The following is a 27,012-nucleotide window of genomic DNA, read 5'->3' as shown; positions in this document are numbered from 1 at the left end:
ACAGGAACACAATGTTTCCATAGAACTCCATCTTGCATCGTATGTTCCTTTACTTCCAGACAAAGTTCGACATTCCTGAAGCGTCAGTAGACACGACAGAGTTCCATCTCAAATTAGTCAACATCTTTCCACAGAGTAGCGGGACTGTATGAAACTTTAACACTGAGGATGCCTTCAGAACTAAACAGAGGGTTTACAAAGTGCGGTGTGTGTGTGTGTGTTTTTGGGCCCATAAAAAGGGCACTAAGGAGAAACCATGGTCCTGTGTGTGTGTGTGTGTCGCTATCATCGGACAGAGCGTTCTGTTTGATGGAGGAGCTGTTTCCGTTCTCTGGAGGGGCTGGTGGGTGATCTGAACTGTTCCATGAAAGCGTGTCTGTTCTGCCAAACACGTGTTCAAACACACAAACACAAACTTGTGACACTACTGTTATACTCATCCACTATATTAATACTTGTAACACACACACACTTACGTACACACTCTCTCTCTCTCACACACACACACACACACACACAAAGACACGCGTAAACACCCCACACTCGTGCAGTCCTAAATCCCAGTCGGTTAGAATGACGATGAATGGTTTTCTCAACATGCACGGTTGAAACGTTTTGAGAGAAAAAAACATCGTTAGTGAGAAAAAGCTCAAAGGCCAGATGTCATTGTTGAATGTCAGCTTGTTGAATGTCAGCTTGTTGTTGAGCACATCTGAGGGCGAGGGAACGACACTGAAACTCCTGCAACACCAGTCACACCATACATTGGGTGTGTGTGTGTGTGTGGGTGTGTGAATGCTTTCCTACTTGTGTGTGCTGTAGAGAGGCTAACATCTGTCACTCTCAGACTCTATTGTCTTAGGCTTACATGACAGCAGGCGTTTAAGAACCCCACCCACTACCCCTGCCTCCACCCCCTCACCCCCCTACTCCACCCCCACCCCCGACCCTCTGACAGGAAGCAGATTTGGACAGGCACAGTTCAGGGCACCACCATGACACCGAGAACCCCTCTTGGCCCCGCCGGCTGCCTCATGGCCGAGCTGCCGCTGTTGCCACGGCGATGGCATCAGAATGCGTCCGGCGTTGTCGGTTGGGAATTCCTTACCCCCTACTGGGGTGGAGCGGGAGGGGGTGGATGCTGGGGGTGGGGTTGTCGTAGTAACTCCTGAATGCCTGCTGTCATGTAAGCCTAAGACAATATAGTGCAGTCATTGTCAAAGGCAATCTGCACCGTGTGAGATACACACACACACACACACACACAAATATACTTGTCTGTCTGTCTGAACCCTTTGGACTAAGTGCTGTTTACCTGCCTACCTGTCTGGCTGGCTTGCTAGCAGTCTGACTGGCTGCCTACCTGTCTTTCTGGCTTGCTAGCAGTTTGACTGGCTGCCTACCTGTCTGTCTCTAGTGTGATCCCCCTGACAGGAGCAGTAGAGCTCTACACCCCTCTGTCTCATCTAGGTCTCCTGTACTCTCCCTGTCCCAGACCAGACCTGGTCTCCTGTACTCTCCTGCCCCAGACCAGACCTGGTCTCCTGTACTCTCCTGCCCCAGACCAGACCTGGTCTCCTGTACTCTCCTGCCCCAGACCAGACCTGGTCTCCTGTACTCTCCTGCCCCAGACCAGACCTGGTCTCCTGTACTCTCCTGCCCCAGACCAGACCTGGTCTCCTGTACTCTCCTGCCCCAGACCAGACATGGTCTCCTGTACTCTCCTGCCCCAGACCAGACCTGGTCTCCTGTACTCTCCTGCCCCAGACCAGACATGGTCTCCTGTACTCTCCTGCCCCAGACCAGACCTGGTCTCCTGTACTCTCCTGCCCCAGACCAGACCTGGTCTCCTGTACTCTCCCCTGCCCCAGACTCAGTGCGGGTCCCTGGGTGTACTGGGGTCGGTATCCGCCTGCACTGCTGTGCTGTGCAGGTCAGACTCCGGAAGAGCCCTTTCCCAAGATCTCCCCTCGCTCCCCGGGGAACGGCAGGGAGAATTATAAAAATGTGTTCTGCTGTGGGCCGGCTAGCAGCACGGCTGGGGCGGAGGGTTCTGGTGGGAACCACTCTGACCGGAACCCCAGAAATGTGAAGGAAAACAGGAAGTCAAAAACGTAGGTTTCAGCAGGACTGGGAGAGAATATCTGTGTGTTTATCACGTACATATCACATAGTGGGGTTTTTTTTTTAAGAAAAAGAGAGAGAGAGGGACATGCAAGAAATGTCTCAGTCCGGATTCGAACCCTGGCCTACGTGATACACGTGCTTGGCCTGTGAGCCCCCAGGGCAGGCCCCTTATACACAACATTAGCGTTATTTTACGCTGTAGAAGGCATTGTATATGTAACGATCGAACACAATTCATTTAAAAGAATTTCAGATCCAAACCCAGGAAGTTATTGAAAATGGCCAGAGCTTGTTTCCTTACTTTGAAAGTGTTCTACAGTGTGATGTCAGGTTGGAGCAATGATGACTATTTCCTGCATCTGTGTGTTGTGTCGTGTTGTGTGTGTGTGTGCACTTGTAGGCTTGCCTACAGTACAGTCGTTTCTTACTTGTTGCCCCATCACCCTGTCCAACCTGTAAACGAATCCTCTCTCCACAAAGTCTGCTGTGCCAGAAGCTCATCCTGTTCTCCTGCTGCTAATGTTTGACTGGACGATCTGCCTTCTGCTGCCCCTGCGTGGTGTGACTCAAACACAAGCTACGCACGCCCTCCCACAAGTCTGCCCGTCCGGCACGATCGCAGGTGGATTCACTCCCGCTGTTGAGAAATACGTTTTTCGGGGAAAGGGTTTTCCGCTTGCCTTTGAAACTCTGAGCTGTTCTGGTGACCGTGGACGGGAATGGAGATAACTGGTGGATCGGTGGGAATGGGTTTTCCCGGACTTGTGTTCAGGGAAGCAGCGAGGGAAGGTGCAGATGTGTGGGCCGTGGTGAGAGCTCCAGCTCTGAGCCCGGCAGCCGTGGGCTCAGAGCTGGAGCAGGGGAGCCAGCACAGTAATTGTTAGCAGACTGGGATGAGGCTGGGGGGGAGGGGCTAACAGGCTTGGGGGGGGGGGGGGGGGAGTAAGTGGGAAGATGCCCCTCCCACGAGTGGAGGTGAAACGTGATCTCTTTCTTCCAGATGAATGGATGGATGGATTGTTTTCTCTTCATCCTTGGCCTGATTCACTCCTTTATTCTTAAATCAGTACAAGCGAAGGTGAAGATTAGACGCGGTCAAAATGCCACAGTGCCACGAACATCAGTCCATCATTAGCTTTTCCCCTCAGCCCTCGCTGTCTGTGTCTTCCCCTCACAGTCCTGTTTCTGGAGAAGCTTATCACTACATCCTCTTTATCCTGCTAGCTGCACCATTTGCAGAGTCAGTGGGTTGTGGAAAAGGAGCTGGCAGTCTCCAGAGGGGTCGTGTTTATAAAGGCCTGCGGTTGTCGAGCAATGGGCTTGTCTTCTCATTTGGAAGCCATTAACAGGTGGGTGGAGATAGAAAAAACGTTTTTCTTTCTTTTTCACTCGAGTTTCTGTCAGTTTCCACTTTCTTCGAACCTTTTGGATGTGCCAGTGGTCCATCCCAGAGGAATGGTCCTGTCAACGGTGGTTGGAGTCGTTTGTCAACAGAGCCATTTGGGTTTGCTGTGTGACAAACCGCTGGCCAATGGCTTGCTAGCATGAGTCTTGGGCACAATGACTGGAGGGGGCACAGGAAGTACACCCCAATCCCACATCTTGTTAGTGTCATCCCACTTCCTGCTTGTCTTTTATACTGTCTGCTCTCCAAAAAACGGAAAACAAACCTGTAAATAACTGTCAACTCGTTTCACCAGAACAGTGGTGGTTGTTGAAATGATGTGGTCATGCCAGTTCACCATAATTGTATCCTTCATGGCTGCTGTTGCATTTAGGGTTTTTGTAGACCATTTTTCTGAGGTAATTTTTTTCTCATTCTTTCATTGGGTAGACAGTCGACACCCTTGTCTTCAACTGCTTTCAGTTGTATACAAAATTCACAATAACAAGAAATGCTATATTTGGGTGTTAGAAATATGACAATGCAAGCTTGGGTTAAATTTGGAATGGAGTGATAAGAAAAAATAACATTCAGAGGGAAATTAATTGTTTGTGGTATCTCCTTCAGTTCCTGTCTCATGTTGCACTAACTCTCTTTTGTTGCTGTCTCACGTCCATCCTTTCCCAAAGGCCAACAATGGAGGGGGGAGGGAGAGGGAAGGTAGGGGCAGGGGGAAGGTAGGGGCAGGGGGAAGGGAGGGGCAGGGGGAAGGGAGGGGCAGGGGGAAGGGAGGGGCAGGGGGAAGGGAGGGAGGTAGAGAAAGACAGAAAGGAGAGAGAGAGTTGGAGGATGCATACCAACCTTTGGGGAATCCTGCTGGGGTCTGTGCAAGACTGAGTAGCGAGTTGGTCTGTCTGTGTGTGTGTGTGTCTGTGTGTGTGACTGTGTGTGTGTGTGTGTGACTGTGTGTGTCTCTGTGTGTGTGTGTGTGTGTGTGTGTCTGTGTGTGTGGGTGTGTCTGTGTGTGTGTGTGTCTGTGTGTGCACCCCACATTCCCATGGGCTTCCTGAGAGGGGTTTTTACTACACGCAATGAGGAGACGCAGAGATCCTCACAGACCAAAGACAGCAGACTGACAGAGCGGAGACTACAGGAAGAGACTACAGGGAGAGACTACAGGGAGAGACTACAGGGAGAGACTACAGGAAGAGACTACAGGAAGAGACTACAGGGAGAGACTCCAGGAAGAGACTACAGGAAGAGACTACAGGAAGAGACTACAGGGAGAGACTACAGGAAGAGACTACAGGGAGAGACTACAGGGAGAGACTACAGGGAGAGACTACAGGGAGAGACTACAGGAAGAGACTACAGGAAGAGACTACAGGGAGAGACTACAGGGAGAGACTACAGGAAGAGACTACAGGAAGAGACTACAGGGAGAGACTACAGGAAGAGACTACAGGGAGAGACTACAGGGAGAGACTACAGGAAGAGACTACAGGGAGAGACTACAGGGAGAGACTACAGGAAGAGACTACAGGGAGAGACTACAGGGAGAGACTACAGGAAGAGACTACAGGAAGAGACTACAGGGAGAGACTACAGGGAGAGACTACAGGAAGAGACTACAGGGAGAGACTACAGGAAGAGACTACAGGAAGAGACTACAGGGAGAGACTACAGGGAGAGACTACAGGAAGAGACTACAGGGAGAGACTACAGGAAGAGACTACAGGAAGAGACTACAGGGAGAGACTACAGGGAGAGACTACAGGAAGAGACTACAGGGAGAGACTTCAGGGAGAGACTACAGGAAGAGACTACAGGGAGAGACTACAGGGAGAGACTACAGGAAGAGACTACAGGGAGAGACTACAGGAAGAGACTACAGGGAGAGTCAGGGCTGGAAGACGGAGAGGGGTGATGGCTGAGCGCACACGCGCACACACACACACACACAAACGGCATGCTTGGCATCTGTCCAAGCTCCTGCTATGGAATCAGCTTGGGAACGAGGCAGAGGCCCTGAACAGAGAGAGAGAGAGAGAGAGAGAGAGAGAAAGAGACAGTCAGAGAGAGAGAAAGAGAGAGAGAGAGAGAGAGAAAGAGAGAGAGAGAGAGAGAGAGAGAGAGAGAGAGAGAGAGAGAGAGAGAGAGAGAGAGAGAGAGAGAGAGAGAGAGAGAGAGAGAGAGAGAGAGAGAGAGAGAACCACTGACGGGTGAGCCCAGATCAGATTCCACTGTTTATTTACCCACTCTCCTCTATATGGCCTTCTTCAACTCCTTCAGCCCATCTTTCTCTACTGGAGCTCTCTCTCCTCCTCCCTCTCTTCTCTCTCTCCTCCTCCCTCTCTTCTCTCTCCTCCTCCCTCTCTTCTCTCTCTCCTCCTCCCTCTCTTCTCTCTCCTCCTCCCTCTCTTCTCTCTCTCCTCCTCCCTCTCTTCTCTCTCCTCCTCCCTCTCTTTTCTCTCTCCTCCTCCCTCTCTTCTCTCTCTCTCCTCCCTCTCTTCTCTCTCTCTCCTCCCTCTCTTCTCTCTCCTTTTCCCTCTCTTCTCTCTCTCCTCCCTCTCTTCTCTCTCTCTCCTCCCTCTCTTCTCTCTCTCTCCTCCCTCTCTTCTCTCCTTATTCCCCCTCTTGGTTCCCACAGCAGCAGAATCTCTGCCAGATCCAGGTGAAGCTGAGAGGTCGAGACTAGGTGTCGACCAATCAATCTCCCTTCCGATTAGTTAGGCAGGTTTGATTATATTTTGAGGAAATCGGCATCAGCCGATGTCGTTGCTCCTCCTTGTTTCATCAGTCTTCGGGCACAAGTTAGAGTTAGTCAGCGCTGTTACTGTTAACATTACCTGAGAGAAAAGGTGGGACTTTAGCTTTCAAAGCTCAATATATTTTACTGATCACTCTCAATAACATCTACAACACTTATAGTCTGTATAATTAGAAGAAGCTTGACTCAGCGACCCAGAGGACTCCCAGTGCTGAGACCCGGCCAGGAGAACATTTACATTTAGTCATTTAGCAGATGCTCTTATCCAGAGCGACTTACAGTAAGTACAGGGACATTCCCCCGAGGCAAGTAGGGTGAAGTGCCTTGCCCAAGGACACAACGTAATTTGACACAGCCGGAATCGAACTGGCAACCTTCAGATTACTAACCCAACTCCCTAACCGCTCAGCCACCTGACTCCCCACAGCAGAACACACAGCAGCCCCAGACACACTGCTGCAGCTTTATAGAGACTCCCCTCGGAAACTGTGGACACACACAGTAAGATGTTTGTGTTTGTAGACAGTATTTCTGTATCTGAGAATATGAGAATGTTTGTATATCTTTGTGTGTGTGTGCATTCAGTACTGAATTGCTCCCATGATTGAAATTCCATACGCATCTACATGTTGATGGAGTTTAATGTAGACATTGCAATTTCTAAACCCCTACCATATTTGAAGACTGTAAACACACTTTTCAGATTTTTTTTGTTTGTTCATCGGAATTAAATAATTAGATCAATCTTTTACTAGTGTAGTCATTTCCAGATGGACATTTTTATTCAACTTTATAGTGGTTCAACCCTAACCTAGACAGGACGTTTTCTGAAACATCCTCTAAATGAGCTGTGCGTGTACTGGTTTGTGTTTGTTTGTGTGTGTGTACGTGTATACGGTACCTGCTCCCTGTGTAGCACTTGGGATCGCTGCAGCCGTGTCTCTGGAGTCAGGCTTGACATCATGGACGTCAGGCGTGACATAATGTACATGGACATCAGGTGTGACATCATGTACATGGACGTCAGGTGTGACATCATGTACGTGGACGTCAGGTATGACATCATGTGTGACATCATGAAGATGACGAGGACTCTAATGTCACAGTGACCATCTCTTCACATAGCCTCTCCCCTGAGCAGACAGTAACCGTACCCAACTTCTCTGTGTCCTCTCGCTTCCGTCTTATTGAGTCAGTAGGTTTTTTCATGACAGGTTTCTTAAAATAATCCTTACGACAGAAACACAGAAGGTTTATGTTGAACATTTTCAAGTTGTGTCGTTAACTGTAGCTTCAGTTGTAACCAGATATTTCCCCAAAAACAAAACCAGAAGTTTTGTTTTGCCTGTGTGTCTGGGGGGAGGTTACACACATTCCCATAAAATAAGTTTATAAAAATGTACTATAAACTAACTGGCAACTAACATGATACCACTATACATGTCTCTACAAGAGTGTGACAGAGAGAGACGAGAGGAGGGAGAGAGAGAGGAGAGAGAGAGAGGAGAGAGAGAGAGAGAGAGAGAGAGAGGAGAGAGACGAGAGGAGGGAGAGAGAGAGGAGAGAGAGAGGAGAGAGAGAGAGGAGAGAGACGAGAGGAGGGAGAGAGAGAGGAGAGAGAGAGGAGAGAGAGAGAGAGGAGAGAGACGAGAGGAGGGAGAGAGAGAGGAGAGAGAGAGAGAGAGAAGAGAGAGCGAGAGGAGGGAGAGAGAGAGGAGAGAGAGGAGGGAGAGCGAGAGGAGCGAGAGCGAGAGGAGGGAGAGGAGGGAGAGCGAGAGGAGCGAGAGCGAGAGGAGCGAGAGGGCCAAGGATTACAAGCAACCAGCTTCCACCCCCCTCCCTCCCTCCCTCCCCCATCATATTTCTCTCCAGCCTCATACGGAACGGAAAGAGGAAAATGATAAGAACTAAAGGAAAGAAGGAGGAAAGCAAACCTCAAGCCATTCCACGGAGGGCTTTCTGGAAATGCAGCAGAGCGTTAAATTGATAGCAGGCGAGTGTTTAGCGTGTGCTAAAGCAAACCACATCTCTCTGAGCTACGGCCTGAAACTCAGCCTGTACTTAAACAAGAAGAAAGAGGATGGAACGTTTCCCTCTTTTCCAACACCACCATTTCACATGTTCCCAGCTCTCTGCTCTCCTCTCCTCTGCTCTGCTCTCCTCTGCTCTCCTCTCCTCTCCTCTCCTCTCCTCTGCTCTGCTCTGCTCTCCTCTCCTCTGCTCTCCTCTCCTCTCCTCTGCTCTGCTCTGCTCTGCTCTCCTCTGCTCTGCTCTCCTCTGCTCTCCTCTGCTCTCCTCTGCTCTGCTCTGCTCTCCTCTGCTCTCCTCTGCTCTCCTCTCCTCTCCTCTGCTCTCCTCTGCTCTGCTCTGCTCTCCTCTGCTCTCCTCTGCTCTGCTCTGCTCTGCTCTCCTCTCCTCTGCTCTCCTCTCCTCTCCTCTCCTCTGCTCTGCTCTCCTCTCCTCTCCTCTGCTCTCCTCTCCTCTGCTCTGCTCTGCTCTCCTCTGCTCTGCTCTGCTCTCCTCTGCTCTCCTCTGCTTTCCTCTGCTCTGCTCTCCTCTGCTCTCCTCTGCTCTCCTCTCTTCTCCTCGCCGCCCCGAGGCAGGGCTGTGTGAGGCAGGGCTGTGTATGGGCTGATAACTGGAACAGCCGCTCTCCTGTTTGAGTGTGATGTCTCCCAGTGATAGGTGGTTCCTCGTGGGCACCGGGTCCTGTTTTGGGTCGCGTAAATGACAGAGTGTTGCTGGTATGCGGCCGAGTGATGTCACGGCAATGGTCGTCACGGCGTTGGTCGTTCCCGCTGGGCTGGAGGCCAGGGGAGGATGAGGGCTTTATGAGAAGCAGCTGTGAGGAGAGGCCGGCCTCCAGACCTGTGAGGAGAGGCTGGCCTCCAGAGCTGTGAGGAGAGGCTGGCCTCCAGACCTGTGAGGAGAGGCCGGCCTCCAGACCTGTGAGGAGAGGCTGGCCTCCAGAGCTGTGAGGAGAGGCTGGCCTCCAGACCTGTGAGGAGAGGCTGGCCTCCAGAGCTGTGAGGAGAGGCTGGCCTCCAGACCTGTGAGGAGAGGCTGGCCTCCAGACCTGTGAGGAGAGGCTGGCCTCCAGACCTGTGAGGAGAGGCTGGCCTCCAGACCTGTGAGGAGAGGCTGGCCTCCAGAGCTGTGAGGAGAGGCTGGCCTCCAGACCTGTGAGGAGAGGCTGGCCTCCAGACCTGTGAGGAGAGGCTGGCCTCCAGAGCTGTGAGGAGGAGAGAGCCAAGATCCCCCCCCCCCCACACACACACACACACACACATACCGACACACACATACATGCACACTCATACACACACTCATACATACACACTCATACATACGCCATACACTCACCATACACACATACACTCACCATACACACACACACTCACTCTTACACACACACTCATATACACACACGCACACTGGGCTTCTTAGGACTAAAACTCTAGGCTGAAATGACAGCACATTGACAACTCAACACTGACACAGCAAACAAACCTCAACACTCACAAAACTGCCAACACTGGACCTCACCAGTCACCAGTGACAACAGCAATTCTGACACTGATAACACCATACGTCTTACAATAAAAAACTGGTTGAAGATTTCTAAACACACACCCACTTTGACAACCTGAGTGCTCCGGTGAGAAGCATTTCTGTAAGATTGTTCTGCTATGTAGTCCCAGTCCGAGTGACAGGACAGGCTGGAATGTGGAGCTATGGGGAGACGCCAGCCAACCACAGCAGACCAGGGAGGGAATGGCATCCCTATTGAATTAGAGGCTGTGTGTGTGTGTGTGTGTGTGTGTCTTTGACCCATGTGTCTTCTGTCTGTGAATCCTGCATTGTGATTTTGTGTCTGTCATGTGATCCAGGCTTGGGTTAGGGTTAGGGTTAGGGTTAGGCTTTTGTGGAAGGCTCTTCAAACTGTGTGTGTGTGTGTCCGTGTGTGTGTGTGTGTGTGTGTGTTACAGCAGTGTGTTAGCTGCTTCTAGAGAGAGTGTGATTTACAGCCTCCCTGCAGATGGTGTAGTCTCTCCATCCCCTCTCCCACCACCTTGCTCAGAGCGTGTGTGTCCTCTGAGTCACACGTATACAGCGGCACCCAGCCATGGATTCCCCAGGTCACACATGCACACCAACGCACACACACGTGCACATCAATGCACACTCATACACACACACATCCAAAGGACCCCCTTCCCCCCTGTCCGTCCAGGGCTGTGTATGTAACTCTGTCCAGACCATCCACAGGCTGATAGGATCTCCTGCTGCTTCAGTTATACAACCGCTGGAGTGCTCCACTGCCCTGCAGCTGACCCAACCTTGCCATCGCTCTCAGCCCGGGTCTGCTTCCAGCGATGGGCTTCTCTCCTGTCTTGGCTTCCTTGAAATCTGGGAAGGTTCAATCAGCAGGTGTGCTGGTGTAGCTGATTTGATAGTTTGAGGGAATTGTTGGTGAACTCCCCTTGAATTCGGCAGAATTACCGAGTGTCCACATTCTGGAAATAACTCTTGAAGCTCTTGAAAAAAGAAGCCTTGCAATCTGTTTGGATTCTGGTCATCCTACCCCATCCCACAACTACTACCCATCACCATCCCCCCACGACTGTCATCCATCCACACGCCATCTTCCCTTCCTCCTCTTCCACATCCGAGGTAGTGAGTTCCACAGTTTAGGAGCAGCCCCCCCCCCCCAAGCCAAACGTCCCCTTCAACGGCGTGCATCTCCTGTCACACCAATCACACGTCAGAGGGCAAAGGTCAGGGGGCGGGGCGGGCGGAGGTTGCGGGGGGTCACGCTTCTCTGTGATGTCTGATTGGTCGGAGCAGATGGCCTCCTCCAGCCACAGCATTGTAGCGACGGCCATCTTGTTCTGGGTCAACGCTAACAATGTTCGCCAGGAACAACGACGCCCTGCTGGTCTGTCGTTGCCTTCAGGGGAGTTACCCTGGAAACAAAACGCAGTAAAACTAACTATGCTGTCAGATTTACAGCTTTACATTGTCTGATTCAACGCCTGTCTTTCATTCAGAGAAAAGGAGGACTTTTGTCACCAGCTTCTAGCTAGCATCAAGCTAACTCAATGCTAATTCAATAATCTGCCCACATGGTCAAATTCAGCGGCATTCAACACTTGACAATGAAGTGGTAGTCTGAGTAGAGCCTGGCTTCCAGAGAAAAGCCCATCTTGAGTTCTACAGTGCCGCAGTCCTTGGTTATGTGTGTCTGTCTCTGTTGGGCTGCTGTTTTATGGTTCTTTACAATGTTAACTTCCCCCTCCTCACTCTCTCCCCTCTTATCAGTGAGCTATGGGGAGAGCTGATTCTGCTCCACCCCTGGGAAATACACCAACATCCAACATCCCCCAATGTAAAACGATATTCCTTTTTTTCCCTGAACTTGTATACATACTTTACAGAAAAGACAAGGGAGAAAGAGAGGGGGAGAGGAGGAAGGGGAGAGGTAAAGAGATAGAGAGGAGGCGACTAGAAGAGGAAGAGAGAGAAAGGTAGAGAGAGAGAGAGACAGAGAGAGACAGAGAGAGACAGAGAGAGACAGAGAGAGAGAGAGGAGGCAGGGAGAGGTAGAGAAATAGAGTAGGAGAATAGAGAAAGAGATAGAAGGGGCGAAGGAGTTGAGGAGAGGGAGAGAGAGAGAGAAGGAAGGGAAAAAAAGCTGGATGTTCCTCCTCAAACATGTGATCCTTCTCACTCACAGCTGAAAATCATTTGGGCCAGCACCGGGCTGACGCAATCCACCTCCTCTTCTACCCCTGGGGCTGGTGGACCGGCAAACAGTGTGTGTGAGTGTGTGTGTGTGTGTTACAGCATGCATGTGTGTGTATGTAGGAGTGCATGTGTGCATGCATGTGTGTAGGGGGCAACATAATAAATCAGATGAGAGGACAGAGAAGGAGAGGGAAGAAAGTAGTTTCATTAGACAGTTTTGTTTATCTGTCACCAGAAGACGATCAAAACCAGAACATCACTTTTCAAAGTGATGTTATATGCCAAGATGACTTTTCCTGCAAATTACACAAGTCTCTCTCCTCCAAAACACTGGACTCAGAGGGCCAATTAAATAGTAGTTTTCTTGGAAGAGTTCAGCTATTTACTGACTTACGTAATCCAAATAAAAACTGTGGCACGCTCGCTGTGACTTGGGCATCCACTCTGGGGACAGCAATGTTTGGAATCTGGCTCAATCAGGAAGGCATTCCGTCTGTGTGTGTGTGTGTGTGTGTGTGTGTAGAAGGGGGGGTCAGTACTCAGGAAATGTTAACGGCCCACGATGCCCTTAAGCCCTCTACAACATCTGGGTGAGGTCACTCACACACAACCATCCCCATCTGTTAGGGTTGGGGTGTCTGGATATAGGATCGAGCAGTAATGTGTGTGGGTGTCTGGCATGTAACCTCTTTGGTGTCAGGCACTGTGTGTGTGTTTGTGCATGTACGTGTGTGTGTGCATGTACGTGTGTGTGTGTGTGTGTGTACATTTTTGAAAGTTGTCAAAAAAAGGTTTTGTTCAGTAGCCTTGTGGTATGTGTGTTAATGAAGGAGAGATTGTGTGTCGTCAGCAGGTCTTCGTCTCAGGTTAACATAAATGTGTGTTACGTTTGGGAGTTTACAGTTTGTGTTAATGGCTGATTCAAATCTTACATTTAAATTTACATTTAGTCATTTAGCAGACGCTCTTATCCAGAGCGACTTACAGTAAGTACAGGGACATTCCCCCAGAGGCAAGTAGGGTGAAGTGCCTTGCCCAAGGACACAACGTCATTTGGCACAGCCGGGAAGCGAACTGGCAACCTTCAGATTACTAGCCCGACTTCCTCACCGCTCAGCCACCTGACCTTTGAAATCACCTTGAAATCTTACATTTCAACAGTGTCCTCCGATTACTAATCAAATAGCAACCTGGCAGTGTGCATGGTGATGCCTCACTGCTTGTGTTAAGAAGAGGTTTGACTTAAAAAGGGGTTTGCAGTGGAAGCAGCCGTCATGTTGTGTGTGTGTGTGTGTGTGTGTGAGTGTGTGTGTCTGCTCTGAGTGTGTGTGTCTGCTCTGAGTGTGTGTGTGTGTCTGCTCTGAGTGTGTGTGTCTGCTCTGAGTGTGTGTGTGTGTGTCTGCTCTGAGTGTGTGTGTGTGTGTCTGCTCTGAGTGTGTGTGTGTGTGTGTGTGTCTGCTCTGAGTGTGTGTGTGTGTGTGTGTGTCTGCTCTGAGTGTGTGTGTGTGTGTGTCTGCTCTGTGTGTGTGTGTGTGTGTGTGTGTGTCTGCTCTGAGTGTGTGTGTGTGTGTGTCTGCTCTGTGTGTGTGTGTGTGTGTCTGCTCTGAGTGTGTGTGTGTGTGTGTCTGCTCTGAGTGTGTGTGTGTGTGTCTGCTCTGAGTGTGTGTGTGTGTGTCTGCTCTGAGTGTGTGTGTGTGCGTGTGTCTGCTCTGTGTGTGTGTGTGTGTGTCTGCTCTGAGTGTGTGTGTGTGTCTGCTCTGTGTGTGTGTGTGTGTGTGTGTGTCTGCTCTGAGTGTGTGTGTGTGTGTGTGTGTGTGTGTGTCTGCTCTGAGTGTGTGTGTGTGTGTGTGTGTGTGTCTGACCACCTCTGCCTCCCTCCAGGATGCCAGCTGCTAGCACCATGACAGCAGCATTGCTGCTCTGCACCAACACTGACAACTGCATCTACCAATCAGTCAACGGGTATGTATTTATACTCAAATCAAATCACATTTGTATATCCCTTTTTACGAGCAGGTTCCCATACGTCCATAGAACTGTACCTAAACTTAACCTAAACCCTCAGAGAAGACTAGGAATAACTCCAAAGAGAGATCTAGACTGTTCTTGGCAATCTCACTTTGCTTTAGCAGTATGTAACTGCACATTTTCTCACTGCTCATAATTATAATGATCAGATAGTGAATTCAGAGCCGGTCTAGCCTGTGAGTGCTTAAGTGTCTTAGTGTCTTCACGTTGTTAAGAAGCTGGGGCACGTCAGCCCTTGGTTTCAGGCAGCCGGCCAAAGTATTTCAATAAGCTTCAACCTGAATACAGAATCCCTTCAGTCTTGAGACTACACTGAATAAACACAATGGCTTCCGGATTCGCCACACACACAAAACAAACCACCGACAGATGAGGTGGTGTTGCTCAGGATCTGCAACAATGACCAGTGTAGGAGGGCCAGGGAGGCCCATCTGCCTGCTGTTCCTGCCCCCCTCCTGCCCCCCTGCTGTCTCTGTCCCCGGGGGCCTCCCTCCCTGGTGCTCCACGTCCCCGCCGGAGAGCAGGCTGGTAGCTGTTCACCTCAGCAGGGCGGACTGCGTGTCCCGGTCTGTACTTACAGGGAGAGCTCACTGGGGACGTTTAGTTGGTGTGTGTAAACGTACCGGGTGTGTTTGTGTCTGGGAGGTGATCGTAGGAGGGAGGTGATCGTAGGAGGGAGGTGATCGTAGGAGGGAGGTGATCGTAGGAGGGAGGTGATCGTAGGAGGGAGGTGATCGTAGGAGGGAGGTGTCTTTTTTCACCAGACAGGGCTGCGTTTCCCGAAAGCGTCGTAAGCCTAAGTTGATCGTAGAATCCATCGTACAACGAATCTTAGTTTTACGGGCCGTTCCCAAAGACACCGTAGCTAAAGTGTCTCTTGAAGATTCGTAGCTCTTGAAAGCGCATATATTAGCCTACTCCTTACGAGCATGTTTGGGAAACGCACGTAAGAAATCGTTATTTTGCTCGATCGTTGCTACGATCCATCGTTATCGGGAAACGCAGCCCTAGGTCACTTCCTCCGTGAGCACAATTATTATTGATCTACATCCTCCCCTCCCCCCCTTCATCTCTCTCCTCCCCTACACCTCTCTCCTCCCCCTACACCCCCCTCCCTTCTGTACTCCTGTTTTACTTTTCTTGGCGCCGGGGTCTAGCCTAGTTTCTCTCCTACGTTCCTCCACGCTTCATAAAACCTGAAGCCTAAACCTAAGTGGGAGAGGGAGTTGGACTGATCAAACTAATAAAAACCTATACTTATTTTTGCAAAGGAGCAGTGTATTATATATATATCTATATATTTTTTAACCTTTCTTTTTCAATCTAAAATATTTGCCCTGTAGGTAGCGGTGTAGGTCATTGGTCTAGCGATGTCCTCATGATTGCGAACCTTTCCAGTTGTCACACAGAGTGTCATCAGACTGGACTGCCATGTTTCCTGCGTTTGTCTCCAGACCAGATGCACATCTACTCTTTTTTCACCCTCCTCCCCCCTTTTACCAGAAATAGCTCAGCTAGTAAACTTTGACCTAAAAGCTGGAGGTCAAATAGTCGTGACTGAGGAATGACCTGTATTTTGTTTTTACAAGAATTCCTACGACCAGTTTCTTCCATGAACCAAGAATCCATCTGAGCCTCAGGTTAAGTGGTTATATGGAGCAGAGCTTCTCAAATAAGGACCAGCAGTGTTGACAATTATAGTGTAGAGAAACAACCGACTTCTTGCTAGAAGTAAACTACTCATTATAAGTTGTTACATGACTGTGTGTGTGTATTTGACTGTGTGTGTGTGTTTGACTGTGTGTGTGTGTTTGACTGTGTGTGTGTGTTTGACTGTGTGTGTGTGTTTGACTGTGTGTGTGTGTTTGACTGTGTGTGTGTGTTTGACTGTGTGTGTGTTTGACTGTGTGTGTGTGTTTCTAGGCTCCAGTGTTGTGGATTGAAGTTAGGGGAGGCTCCTACCTTGTCTGCCCGCCGGCCGGACGCGCCCCGGGAGTCCTGTCCCCGGGAATCTGCCCCCAAGCGCCCCCTCTCCCCCCTTCCCGGCCTGGCCGACGGCCTGGCTCCTTCCCCAGGCACCATGCTGGCCCACAAGAGAGCAACCACCGCCGACCCGCGCTCCCCCGCCACGGAGAACGGCCTAGGGGGCTCCGCCAAGCTCACCAGGACCCCCGCAGCCCTGAAGACCTCCGCCAGCATCCGGGACAAGATCTCCCAGTGGGAGGGCAAGAAGCAGGACCCTCCTGCCCTGGCCACGGAGCCGTCCCCCATGACCCCGGGACAGAGGGACGCGGAGACGGCGAGGAGGAAGGAGAAGACCTCGGAGGTCCAGAGGACGGACAGTAAGAGGTTCGCGGGCTGGGAGAGGCAGGATTCTGGGAAGGAGAACTCAGGAAAGCTGGGGGATTTGAGGCCTAAGTCCCCAGAAGGCCCCTCCAGGGAGAGAGAGTTGATCCTGGAGAGAGGTCCTAGTGGAAAACTCACAGAGACCCCTCAGGATAAGAAGTCAGTTCTGACTCACATTAAGAAACTGGAGCAGGCGATGAAGGAGGGTCCTTCCAAGCCTTCCCTGGTGTTGCCTGGCAACTACTTCAGCCCTCCGTCGAAGGAGGAGCAGGAGGAGGCTGAGAGGAGGGCCAACGAGCCCATCTTCGGGACTCTGGACGTGGTCCGGCCCGCGGGCACTCGGAGGAGGCGCCGGGAGGGCGAGGACCCTGAGAACGTGTACACTGAACCGGGCGTTCCCTCAATCAACCCTCTACCAAAGCCCCAGCGCACCTTCCAGCACCACACCCCGCCCGGCGGCCCTGCCCACGCCTCGGGCCCGGGCCTGGGGAAGGGACGGAGGAACCTGCCCCCTCTGCCCTCCATCCCCCCGCCCCCTCTGCCCACCTGCCCACCTCCAGGGGGGTGCAGGAGGCCCTGGGCGGACAGGAACAGAGACAGCAACAACAGGTGAGACACCGCTAGGATCGTACTGTTACACACACACACATGCAAACACACACAGACACACACACAGAGATGCATTCACACAGATGCCCTCAAACACTAGCACAAAGACAAAACACACACAGACAAACATCCATACAGAGAGAGAAACACACAAACACACACAAACACACACCCACACACAGAGACACACACACACAGTCGGGGTTAATGTTAGTGTTAGAACCATACTTTTACTGCATCTCTCTGTGCTGTGATGGTAAATGTACACGATGGCTGTTTGGGAAATCGTTATAGTTTGTAGTAGTAGCTGTTACTGTAGCTGCATGTTTGCTTGCACAGATGAATGGATCAAGTTGTTCTGCTGCGCCCATGTGTTGCACACCTACAGCACACCCAGACAGACTGTGTATCCCCTGTGCTGTCACTACAAGACTGGAATCCCAATTCTTCTCAGCGACTAATACACCCTTCTTGGATGTCTCCCAATATGTTGAAATCAGAGTAGCTCTCGCAAAGCACATCTGCTGTTAATCACTGAGGTGATGATGTCATCCTCATAGTTTGTACAGCGTTCTTGAAAGTGAGGTCACTGCTTGGAACGGAGGAATGCGCACTTGAGACAATCAGCCAAAACTCTCCCTGAGAAGAAAAGAGCTTCATGTTAGTGTTTTTATACACTGTACTTTTTATTTACATTTAATTCAGTTTGCAGATGCTGCTCTGCTTGAGTGACTCTTAGATCAGAGGTAATGTGTGACTATTCCCATGTTCCTAACATTACTTTCTGGTAGAATACTCCAGCTTGTTCTCAGTGTAAAGGAGGAAGCAATCTTGACATGTGGGGAAAAATATGTTTTTATTCCTGCACTAACAAAGAAACGCAAACTCTGAAAATCTCTCCAATGTTTTGCAAGGTTTTCTTACAGCCTTCTAGGTCGACCTGGGTTGAGTTTATATTGTTACCACATGTAGATCATTTGGTTTGAAACCAGATAATCTGTCTCTGGCAGGGGTTGTGCTATAAAACTGATATGGAGTTTTTGGAGTGGTACTATATAACCACTACAGTAGATCACTACAGCAGGTCACCACTACAGTAGATCACAACAGTAGATCACTACTACAGCAGATCACTACAGCAGATCAATACAGCAGATCACCACTGCAGTAGATCACTACAGCAGATCACCACTACAGTAGATCACTATAGTAGATCACCACTACAGTAGATCACCACTACAGCAGATCACAACTACAGCAGATAACCACTACAGTAGATCACTACAGCAGATCGCTACAGTAGATCACCAGTACAGTAGATCTAGGGTGACCAGATTTGAGTTGGTGAAAAAGAGGACACTTTGCGTCGACGGGGGCGGGGGACGGGGGGGTGCTGGTCGTGTATTGCATGCCGCACTATCTGATCAAATTGACAGTTCTCTCTACAGTCAGAGCTCGCGCAAGAAGGTGGAACGTAAGGGAGATACTCTTTCCAAAACTTGTAAGGGCCTAATAGTAGACGAGGCAAAATCACGGACAATTTTGGAATCCCTGCCGGATGCATTTTTTATGTCTCAAAAAGAGGACATGTCCGGGTAAAAGAGGACGTCTGGTCACCCTAGTAGATCACTAAAGTAGTAAACCACTACAGTAGATCTATACAGCAGATCGCTACAGTAGATCACCACTACAGTAGATCACTACAGCAGATCGCTACAGTAGATCACCATAACAGTAGATCACCACTACAGTATATCACCACTACAGTAGATCACCCCTCCTCACCTGTCTGTCCTCCTCTCCAACAGGAAGTCGTACGAGTTTGAAGACCTGCTGCGATCGTCGTCGGAGGGCTGCAGGGTGGACTGGTACCAGTCGCGTCTGGGCCTCGCACGCACGCTCTCAGAGGAGAACGTCTATGAAGACATCCTAGGTAACCCTCCTTACCCTAACCCTCCGCTCCCCTCAGTGGAAGTTCTGCTGTCGATACACAGGAAGTGGTTCTGTCGCAAGAAGTGATTCTGTCGATACACAGGTAGTGGTGCTGTCGATACGCAGGAAGTGGTTCTGTCGATACACAGGAAGTGGTGCTGTTGATACGCAGGAAGTGGTTCTGTCGATACAAAGGAAGTGGTTCTGTCGATACGCAAGAAGTTCTGCTGTCGATACACAGGAAGTGGTTCTGTTGATACGCAAGAAGTTCTGCTGTCGATACACAGGAAGTGGTTCTGTCGATACGCAAAAAGTTCTGCTGTCGATACACAGGAAGTGGTTCTGTCGATACGCAGGAAGTGGTTCTGTCGATACGCAGGAAGTGGTGCTGTTGATACACAGAAGTGGTTCTGTCGCTAGGCCAAGGCGTTAAGGCCAACATGATACGTGCTCTACCCTGTGAGCCACTGTGGTGCACCATATATGGCCATTTTAATAATTTTTTTATTTTTTACATAATACCTTTTTTATGTAATGCTTTTAGTAGTGCACACAGCTCCCCCCCCCCCCCCCCCCCCCGCTACATCGCTGCAGCTGGTGTTGCTATAACTTAGTTTGACCTGCAGTGCTGGCAAGGCAGAAAGTCCCTGTTGCTGCATGATGCTGATGAATACGTGAGGTTGTGCTTTCTTAACTCAGCATTGTCATTTAGAAGAGGTAGCTATGATGCCTGAAATCCTAACCCCACAACCCAGTTTTATTGGCTGCTGTGTTTTCCTAGCCCCACCTCCAGCAACGCTGGTTTACTTTCCCTACATGTGCGTGTGAGTGTCTGTGTGTGTGAGGTCTAAGTTGACGTAGTGTAGTCATTGTCTTTTCGGTGGGGGGTATATGAATGGCTTAGTTGTCACAAAACTAGAACCCCTATCTAATCTCCTACTCTCTTCACCGCTTCTCAAGAGTTCAAAATAAATGTTCTTTTGTCAGCGCTGTAAATCTAAATTGTAACTATGATGTTGTGTCTCCTCTCGTGTGCTGCTGTTTCTGCTGCTGTTTTGATTTAGTTTGCAGTTTGTCTGCTGCTACAGTACCACTGTACTTTGGGATTCTCAGACATGGTCAACCAAAGCCCCAGGGCCTCATGGGTAATGTAGTTTGAAGGCTCTCTGGGGTCCTCTGGGATAAGTAGCACTCTAGAGCCCTTAGGAATGACACAAACTCAAAAACGGTCGTGAACTTGTTATGGTCACATCTCTTGATGTCTAAAGTCACACCCCGTACACACATCACACTCACTCACTCACCCTCACACACACACACCACACACACACAGATCAGCAAGTACCTCACAGCGCGGCCAAGCAGTGAGTGCTGATATCTAGTTTTTCTGTGTAGAGTAACTGGACGTTCCTGTCCTTAAGGGTGCATCTGGTGGATGGATCGCCTCGAGGCAGGACGAGAGAAGCAGGGGAAAGAAAGAAGGGTTGACTGTGGAAAATGGGACTTATTCTCTCTTATCTGCTTCGGAGCCGAGGGTGGATAAAGTTACTTGTATCGTTAGCCGCTCTTGCTAGCCGGTGCAGCAAATCACAGTGAAATATGAGCTCTGACTGTGGAAGAGCTGCCTCTGGCAGGTCACCGTACATCTGGAGCCGCTAGTGAGGCAAAACAAAAATTAAAATGTCAAAATGACAGCTGACGTGGGGAGAGAGTTCTTAACTCAACTTTGTTCATGTGTGTTTCCATCCAAAGACCCTCCGTCGAAGGAGAACCCGTATGAAGATATAGAGTTCGAGAGAAGTTGCCTTGGAAACAAGTGCGTTTCGCCCCTCCCCCCTTCGCCCCCGGCTCCAGACACCCCAACAAAGGTAACCTGCGGCGAACCCATCAGCATGACATCAGAGGTCTCTTTAACCTCCCCTTGAACCCCTTCACCTCAGTCGAGTCATTCTCGTCAGAAAGTCTCAGCGTCTGACGGTACGTAAACACATCCTCACCCTCCTCTTCCTCCACCCTGGTCTTCCCCCGCCCTCCTCTTCCTCCACCCTGGTCTTCCCCCGCCCTCCTCTTCCTCCACCCTGGTCTTCCTCCACCCTGGTCTTCCTCCACCCTCCTCTTCCTCCACCCTGGTCTTTCTCCACCCTGGTCTTCCTCCACCCTCCTCTTCCTCCACCCTGGTCTTCCTCCACCCTGGTCTTTCTCCACCCTGGTCTTCCTCCACCCTCCTCTTCCTCCACCCTGGTCTTCCTCCACCCTGGTCTTCCTCCACCCTGGTCTTCCCCCTCCAGCTCTCCTGTAAACCAGGCTTCTTCAGGCAGAACTCAGAGCGTCGCAGCTTCAAGCTTCTGGAGCTGCGCAAGACCAACCGCGACGTGGGCGTGTCCTCGCCGTCCCGGACCAGCCCCCCCTCCACGCCCAGCAGCCCCGACGACACGCCCTGCCTCTCAGGAGACCCCTGCAACCGCCGCCGCCGCAAAATCCCCAAGGTACTCAGGGACGAACCCAGTCCACAGATGTCGGGGGGGGGGGGGGGGGGGGGGGGGATTGTGGACGGCCCCTCTGGAGGTGTTGCTGTGTCTGTCCATCTGTAGATGGTGCTGAAGATCAACGGTGTGTTCGAGGCCAGGAGAGGGAAGAAGAGGATGAAGAGGGTGTCCCAGTCCACCGAGGCCAGCTCGGGGAGGGGTGAGAGGCTACCACTGCCCTGGTGGGGGGGGGGGGTATTATTTGTGTTATTAATTAGGATTAATTATTATTATTAATTAGGATCCTCATTAGCTGATGTAATGACAGCTAGTCTTCCTGGGGTCCGTGGTGGGGGGTGGATGGTGGTGGTGTTTAGGGGCCAGATACCTGCAACGTGACCCTCCTCTACCCTCCCTCCTCCACCCACCCACTCTCCCTCCTCCACCCACCCTTCCTCCTCCACCCACCCACTCTCCCTCCTCCACCCACCCTCCCTCCTCCACCAACCCACTCTCCCTCCTCCACCCACCCTTCCTCCTCCACCCACCCACTCTCCCTCCTCCACCCACCCTTCCTCCTCCACCCACCCACTCTCCCTCCTCCACCCACCCTCCCTCCTCCACCAACCCTCCCTCCCTCCTCTACCCTCCCTACCCTCCCTCCACCCTCCCTCCCTCCCTCCCTCCCTCCCTCCCTCCTCCACCAACCCTCCCTCCCTCCACCCACCCTCCCTCCTCCACTAACCCTCCCTCCCTCCTCCACCCACCCTCCTTCCCTCCACCCTCCCTCCCTCCTCCACCCTCTAAACTCCCCGTCGTCTTAACTCCTCAGCGTGGACGGCGAGCTCTACGACTCCGTGAGACACAAAGTTGCCCCATGTGTGTCCACTTATCCTCAGGCTCATTTAGGTTCTAGGCCCAGTTACGTCTGACCTGTTTATCCAGCGAATGGTGGAACAACGATGCAGCGATAAACAGAACGTGAAATAACCATGGAGACCCTGCCTCATGACTCTGCTCGCTCCTAAAGTTTAACGGGGACGGGCTCAGCTCAACGGTGGAGCAATTGACTTTGGAGGCCTCTAGAGGTCACAGGTTCAATTCCCCCCTGTTCATGTTGCGTTGGATAAAAGCCTGAATGCATTCTTCATATTCAGTTCTGCTGTCTTTCTTTTGTTCATGCAGTGACGGACGACAACAGCGAGTCTGAGAGCGACACCGAGGAGAAACTGAAAGGTGAGGAGAGAGAGGCGGTGCTTTTCTCCTGGGGAGCCTGAATGCTGTGTGTGTTCACTCTGGTGTGTTCACTCTGGGTGTGTTCACTCTGGGTGTGTTCAGTGTGTGTGTGTGTTCAGTGTGTGTGTGTGTTCAGTGTGTGTGTGTTCACTCTGGGTGTGTTCACTCTGGGTGTGTTCAGTGTGTGTGTGTTCAGTGTGTGTGTGTGTTCAGTGTGTGTGTGTTCAGTGTGTGTGTGTTCAGTGTGTGTGTGTTCACTCTGGGTGTGTTCAGTGTGTGTGTGTTCACTCTGGGTGTGTTCAGTGTGTGTGTGTTCAGTGTGTGTGTGTTCAGTGTGTGTGTGTTCACTCTGGGTGTGTTCAGTGTGTGTGTGTTCACTCTGGGTGTGTTCAGTGTGTGTGTGTTCAGTGTGTGTGTGTTCAGTGTGTGTGTGTTCACCCCTGTGTGTCTCAGCCCACAGCCAGCGCCTGGTGTCGGTCCAGTCCATGTTGAGGCAGACGAGTCGGTTCCGGACGCTGGATCGAGACCTGCTGGATGTTCAGGAGAGGAAGCTGTTTGAGTACTTCCTAGTGGTGGCTCTCCACAAGCCCAAGGCTGGGGCCCCCTACCTGCCGGAGGTCACACAACAGTTCCCCTTGAAGGTAGGGTCACAGAATCACAACACAGAAGCAATCCTACAAAATCCATTCTTCATTATTAAGTCATTTAACAAATACACATTTTCACATCATTTGTTTCATTTCTTTTTTATATTTTTTATAAAACGCATTACATTAGTTTATTTTTTTTAATTATTATTATTATGATTATCAGCCACGTGAAGTTCCAAGACAAATTCCTTTGATGCATACGAAACATCTGCTCACGGTTTGTTTTTATGCTTCGCTAATTCCCCTTCGTAGCTGGAGAGGAGCTTTAAGTTCATGCGCGAGGCCGAGGACCAGCTAAAGGTCATCCCTCAGTTCTGCTTCCCCGACGCCAAAGACTGGGCTCCAGTCGACAGCTTCCCCAGGTAACAGCCTCTCCTGCAGACAGATTTACTACCACCGCCACAAGCCCAGAAAAGGGGGAAAGTCAAAAGGGGTTCGAAACGACTGTTAGCCCTCTGGCTAAGTGGCAACGGCTCTCAACACAGGGAGACATTGGCATTGACACGTGCTGAATGAGATGCTAGTTTGCTAATAGGTGTTTTTAGCGTCCTTGGAAACCTGATGTGCTACATTATAAAACGTCCACACCTAGTGTTGCTTGACATGGGCTTTATGAGTTAGCGCCTGCCGTGCTCAGCTCATGAAGGGCTGCTTTGTTCCCTGAAGTGGCTGTATGTGTCTTGAGGCTGACGGGTAATAATTACCTGGTGGTAAATGTTTGAAGGTTGAGGGCCAGGGGAACGCTTGCACAAGTCGGCCAAGCCCCCAGATACACACCTGCCTGTCTTAGTGTGTCACCTTAGGGGCTTCTGCAGCACAAAAAACACAGCCAGTCCTTCTTCCTGTTGCTTTAGTCCAGCAAACCACAGTCCAGAAACCCCCCAACAATGTCTGTTTTCTTCCACAACATCTCACTTCATTTGTTAGGAGTTTTACTGCGCCGTCGTTCGAATCATTTCCAAACTCTGAGCGATGTTTCTTTCCAGCGAGACGTTCTCCTTTGTCCTGACCGGGGAGGATGGAAGCAGGAGATTCGGCTACTGTCGGCGTCTGCTGGTAGGCTAACATTTCCGCTGTGCTCTTTTCAACTTAATAATAATGACAGGAAATGGTTTGATAAGCCGTACCTCTTAGTGTATAAACACTCTATATAGCCTGAGTGTCCTTCAGCTGAATGATAGCGACAGGAAGTGGAAATGAGTGTCCTTCCTCCCCCACCACACTATCGAGGCCCTGTAACTGAGAGGGAAAACACTGCTTTGCCTGCGGAGCCCTGGAGTAGTGAGCTGTGACCCTGCCGCTGTGTGACGCTCCCTGCTGTGTGTGCTGTGTGTGTTCACAGCCCAGTGGGAAGGGCCGGAGGCTGCCGGAGGTGTACTGCATCATCAGCCGGCTGGGCTGCTTCGAGCTCTTCTCAAAGGTACACACACGCACGCATAACAAGCAGACACACCAAGCAGACACACACCGAATGCAGAACTGACAGGACAACACGTCTGTCATGTGGGTTAGGGTTAGTGTTGTCTGAGCTGCGTGTGTCTCGTGTGTGCGTGTGCAGATCCTGGACGAGGTGGAGAAGAGGCGGGCCATCTCCCCAGCCCTGGTCCAGCCCTTCATGAGAGGCATCATGGAGGCTCCCTTCCCTGCTCCTGGCAGGACCATCACTGTGAAGAACTTCCTGCCAGGCTCTGGGACTGAGGTGAGGCAGCACAGAGCAGAGAGGGGGCAGGGGGAAGGTATCCACACTTCCCCTGCCAATGCTGCGTGACATGGAGATGGAATCCGGAGTTTAGAAATGCGTTTGACTGGAGGTCTGAATGTTCTGAGTGATTTAAGTGTGCGGAAAGCAGTCTGTCTGGCTTTTAATCCTTTGTTTTGCTCTTTTAATCACTTCTGCTCTCTATGTCTCTTCCTCTCCCCCCCCAGGTGATCCAGCTGTGCCCTCCCTCTGACTCTCTCTCTCTCCCCCCCAGGTGATCCAGCTGTGCCCTCCCTCTGACTCTCTCTCTCTCCCCCCCCAGGTGATCCAGCTGTGGCCGTCCCTCTGACTCTCTCTCCCCCCCCCCCAGGTGATCCAGCTGTGCCGTCCCTCTGACTCTCTCTCTCTCCCCCCCAGGTGATCCAGCTGTGCCCTCCCTCTGACTCTCTCCCCCCCCCCCCCCAGGTGATCCAGCTGTGCCGTCCCTCTGACTCTCTCTGTCTCTCCCCCAGGTGATCCAGCTGTGCCGTCCCTCTGACTCTCTCTGTCTCTCCCCCAGGTGATCCAGCTGTGCCCTCCCTCTGACTCTCTCTCCCCCCCCCCCCCAGGTGATCCAGCTGTGCCCTCCCTCTGACTCTCTCTCCCCCCCCCCCAGGTGATCCAGCTGTGCCCTCCCTCTGACTCTCTCTCCCCCCCCCCCCAGGTGATCCAGCTGTGCCGTCCCTCTGACTCTCTCTCCCCCCCCCCAGGTGATCCAGCTGTGCCGTCCCTCTGACTCTCTCTCCCCCCCCCCCCCAGGTGATCCAGCTGTGCCCTCCCTCTGACTCTCTCCCCCCCCCCCCCCAGGTGATCCAGCTGTGCCGTCCCTCTGACTCTCTCTGTCTCTCCCCCAGGTGATCCAGCTGTGCCGTCCCTCTGACTCTCTCTGTCTCTCCCCCAGGTGATCCAGCTGTGCCCTCCCTCTGACTCTCTCTCCCCCCCCCCCCAGGTGATCCAGCTGTGCCCTCCCTCTGACTCTCTCTCCCCCCCCCCCAGGTGATCCAGCTGTGCCCTCCCTCTGACTCTCTCTCCCCCCCCCCCCCAGGTGATCCAGCTGTGCCGTCCCTCTGACTCTCTCTCCCCCCCCCCAGGTGATCCAGCTGTGCCGTCCCTCTGACTCTCTCTCCCCCCCCCCCCAGGTGATCCAGCTGTACCCTCCCTCTGACTCTCTCCCCCCCCCCCCCAGGTGATCCAGCTGTGCCCTCCCTCTGACTCTCTCTCCCCCCCCCCCCCAGGTGATCCAGCTGTGCCCTCCCTCTGACTCTCTCTCCCCCCCCCCCCCAGGTGATCCAGCTGTGCCGTCCCTCTGACTCTCTCTGTCTCTCCCCCAGGTGATCCAGCTGTGCCGTCCCTCTGACTCTCGCCTGGAGCACGTGGACTTCGAGTGTCTCTTCTCCTCCCTCAGCCTGCGTCTGCTCCTGCAGGTGTTTGCCTCTCTGCTGCTGGAGCGCAGGGTCATCTTCACCGCCGACAAGCTCAGGTAGGCTCTGTGTGTGTGTGTGTGTGTGTGTGTGTGTGTGTAGGCAAGCTCTGTGTGTGTGTGTGTGTGTGTGTGTGTGTAGGCAAGCTCTGTGTGTGTGTGTGTGTGTGTGTGTGTAGGCAAGCTCTGTGTGTGTGTGTGTGTGTGTGTGTGTGTGCAGGCAAGCTCAGGTAGGCTCTGTGTGTGTGTGTGTGTGTGTGTGTGTGTGTAGGCAAGCTCTGTGTGTGTGTGTGTGTGTGTGTGTGTGTGCAGGCAAGCTCAGGTAGACTCTGTGTGTGTGTGTGTGTGTGTGTGTGTGTGTGCAGGCAAGCTCAGGTAGGCTGTGTTTGTTTGTTTTGTACAGATGGACTCTAACTAGCCACCCTTTCCTTAACCTTAGTCACGTATGTTTGTTTACATTTAGTCATTTAGCAGACTCTCTTATCCAGAGCGACTTACAGTAAGTACAAGGACATTCCCCCGAGGCAAGTAGGGTGAAGTGCCTTGCCCAAGGACACAA

At 51.6% G+C, this 27,012-nt stretch overlaps 1 protein-coding gene across 1 annotated transcript in view; it reads left to right on the top strand.

Moving 5' to 3' along the window:
• si:dkey-82f1.1 (DENN domain-containing protein 2A) overlaps positions 1-27,012 on the top strand; it is a 33,060-nt gene that overhangs the window by 1,462 nt on the left and 4,586 nt on the right. The window contains exons 2-14 of the mRNA XM_062461057.1: positions 13,911-13,991; positions 15,981-17,012; positions 18,821-18,945; positions 20,697-20,812; positions 21,233-21,430; positions 21,536-21,629; positions 22,595-22,645; positions 23,099-23,286; positions 23,548-23,657; positions 24,282-24,351; positions 24,638-24,715; positions 24,854-24,994; positions 26,365-26,513. Coding sequence (XP_062317041.1) covers positions 13,912-13,991; positions 15,981-17,012; positions 18,821-18,945; positions 20,697-20,812; positions 21,233-21,430; positions 21,536-21,629; positions 22,595-22,645; positions 23,099-23,286; positions 23,548-23,657; positions 24,282-24,351; positions 24,638-24,715; positions 24,854-24,994; positions 26,365-26,513 — 2,432 coding nt within the window. The 5' untranslated portion in view covers position 13,911. The remainder of the gene's footprint in view (positions 1-13,910; positions 13,992-15,980; positions 17,013-18,820; positions 18,946-20,696; positions 20,813-21,232; positions 21,431-21,535; positions 21,630-22,594; positions 22,646-23,098; positions 23,287-23,547; positions 23,658-24,281; positions 24,352-24,637; positions 24,716-24,853; positions 24,995-26,364; positions 26,514-27,012) is intronic.

This window comes from Osmerus eperlanus, chromosome 5 (assembly GCF_963692335.1).
Source record: "Osmerus eperlanus chromosome 5, fOsmEpe2.1, whole genome shotgun sequence".
NCBI lineage: Eukaryota > Metazoa > Chordata > Actinopteri > Osmeriformes > Osmeridae > Osmerus > Osmerus eperlanus.
Note: the sequence above shows the minus strand (reverse complement) of the source record. Positions and strands in the feature narration are given on the sequence as shown.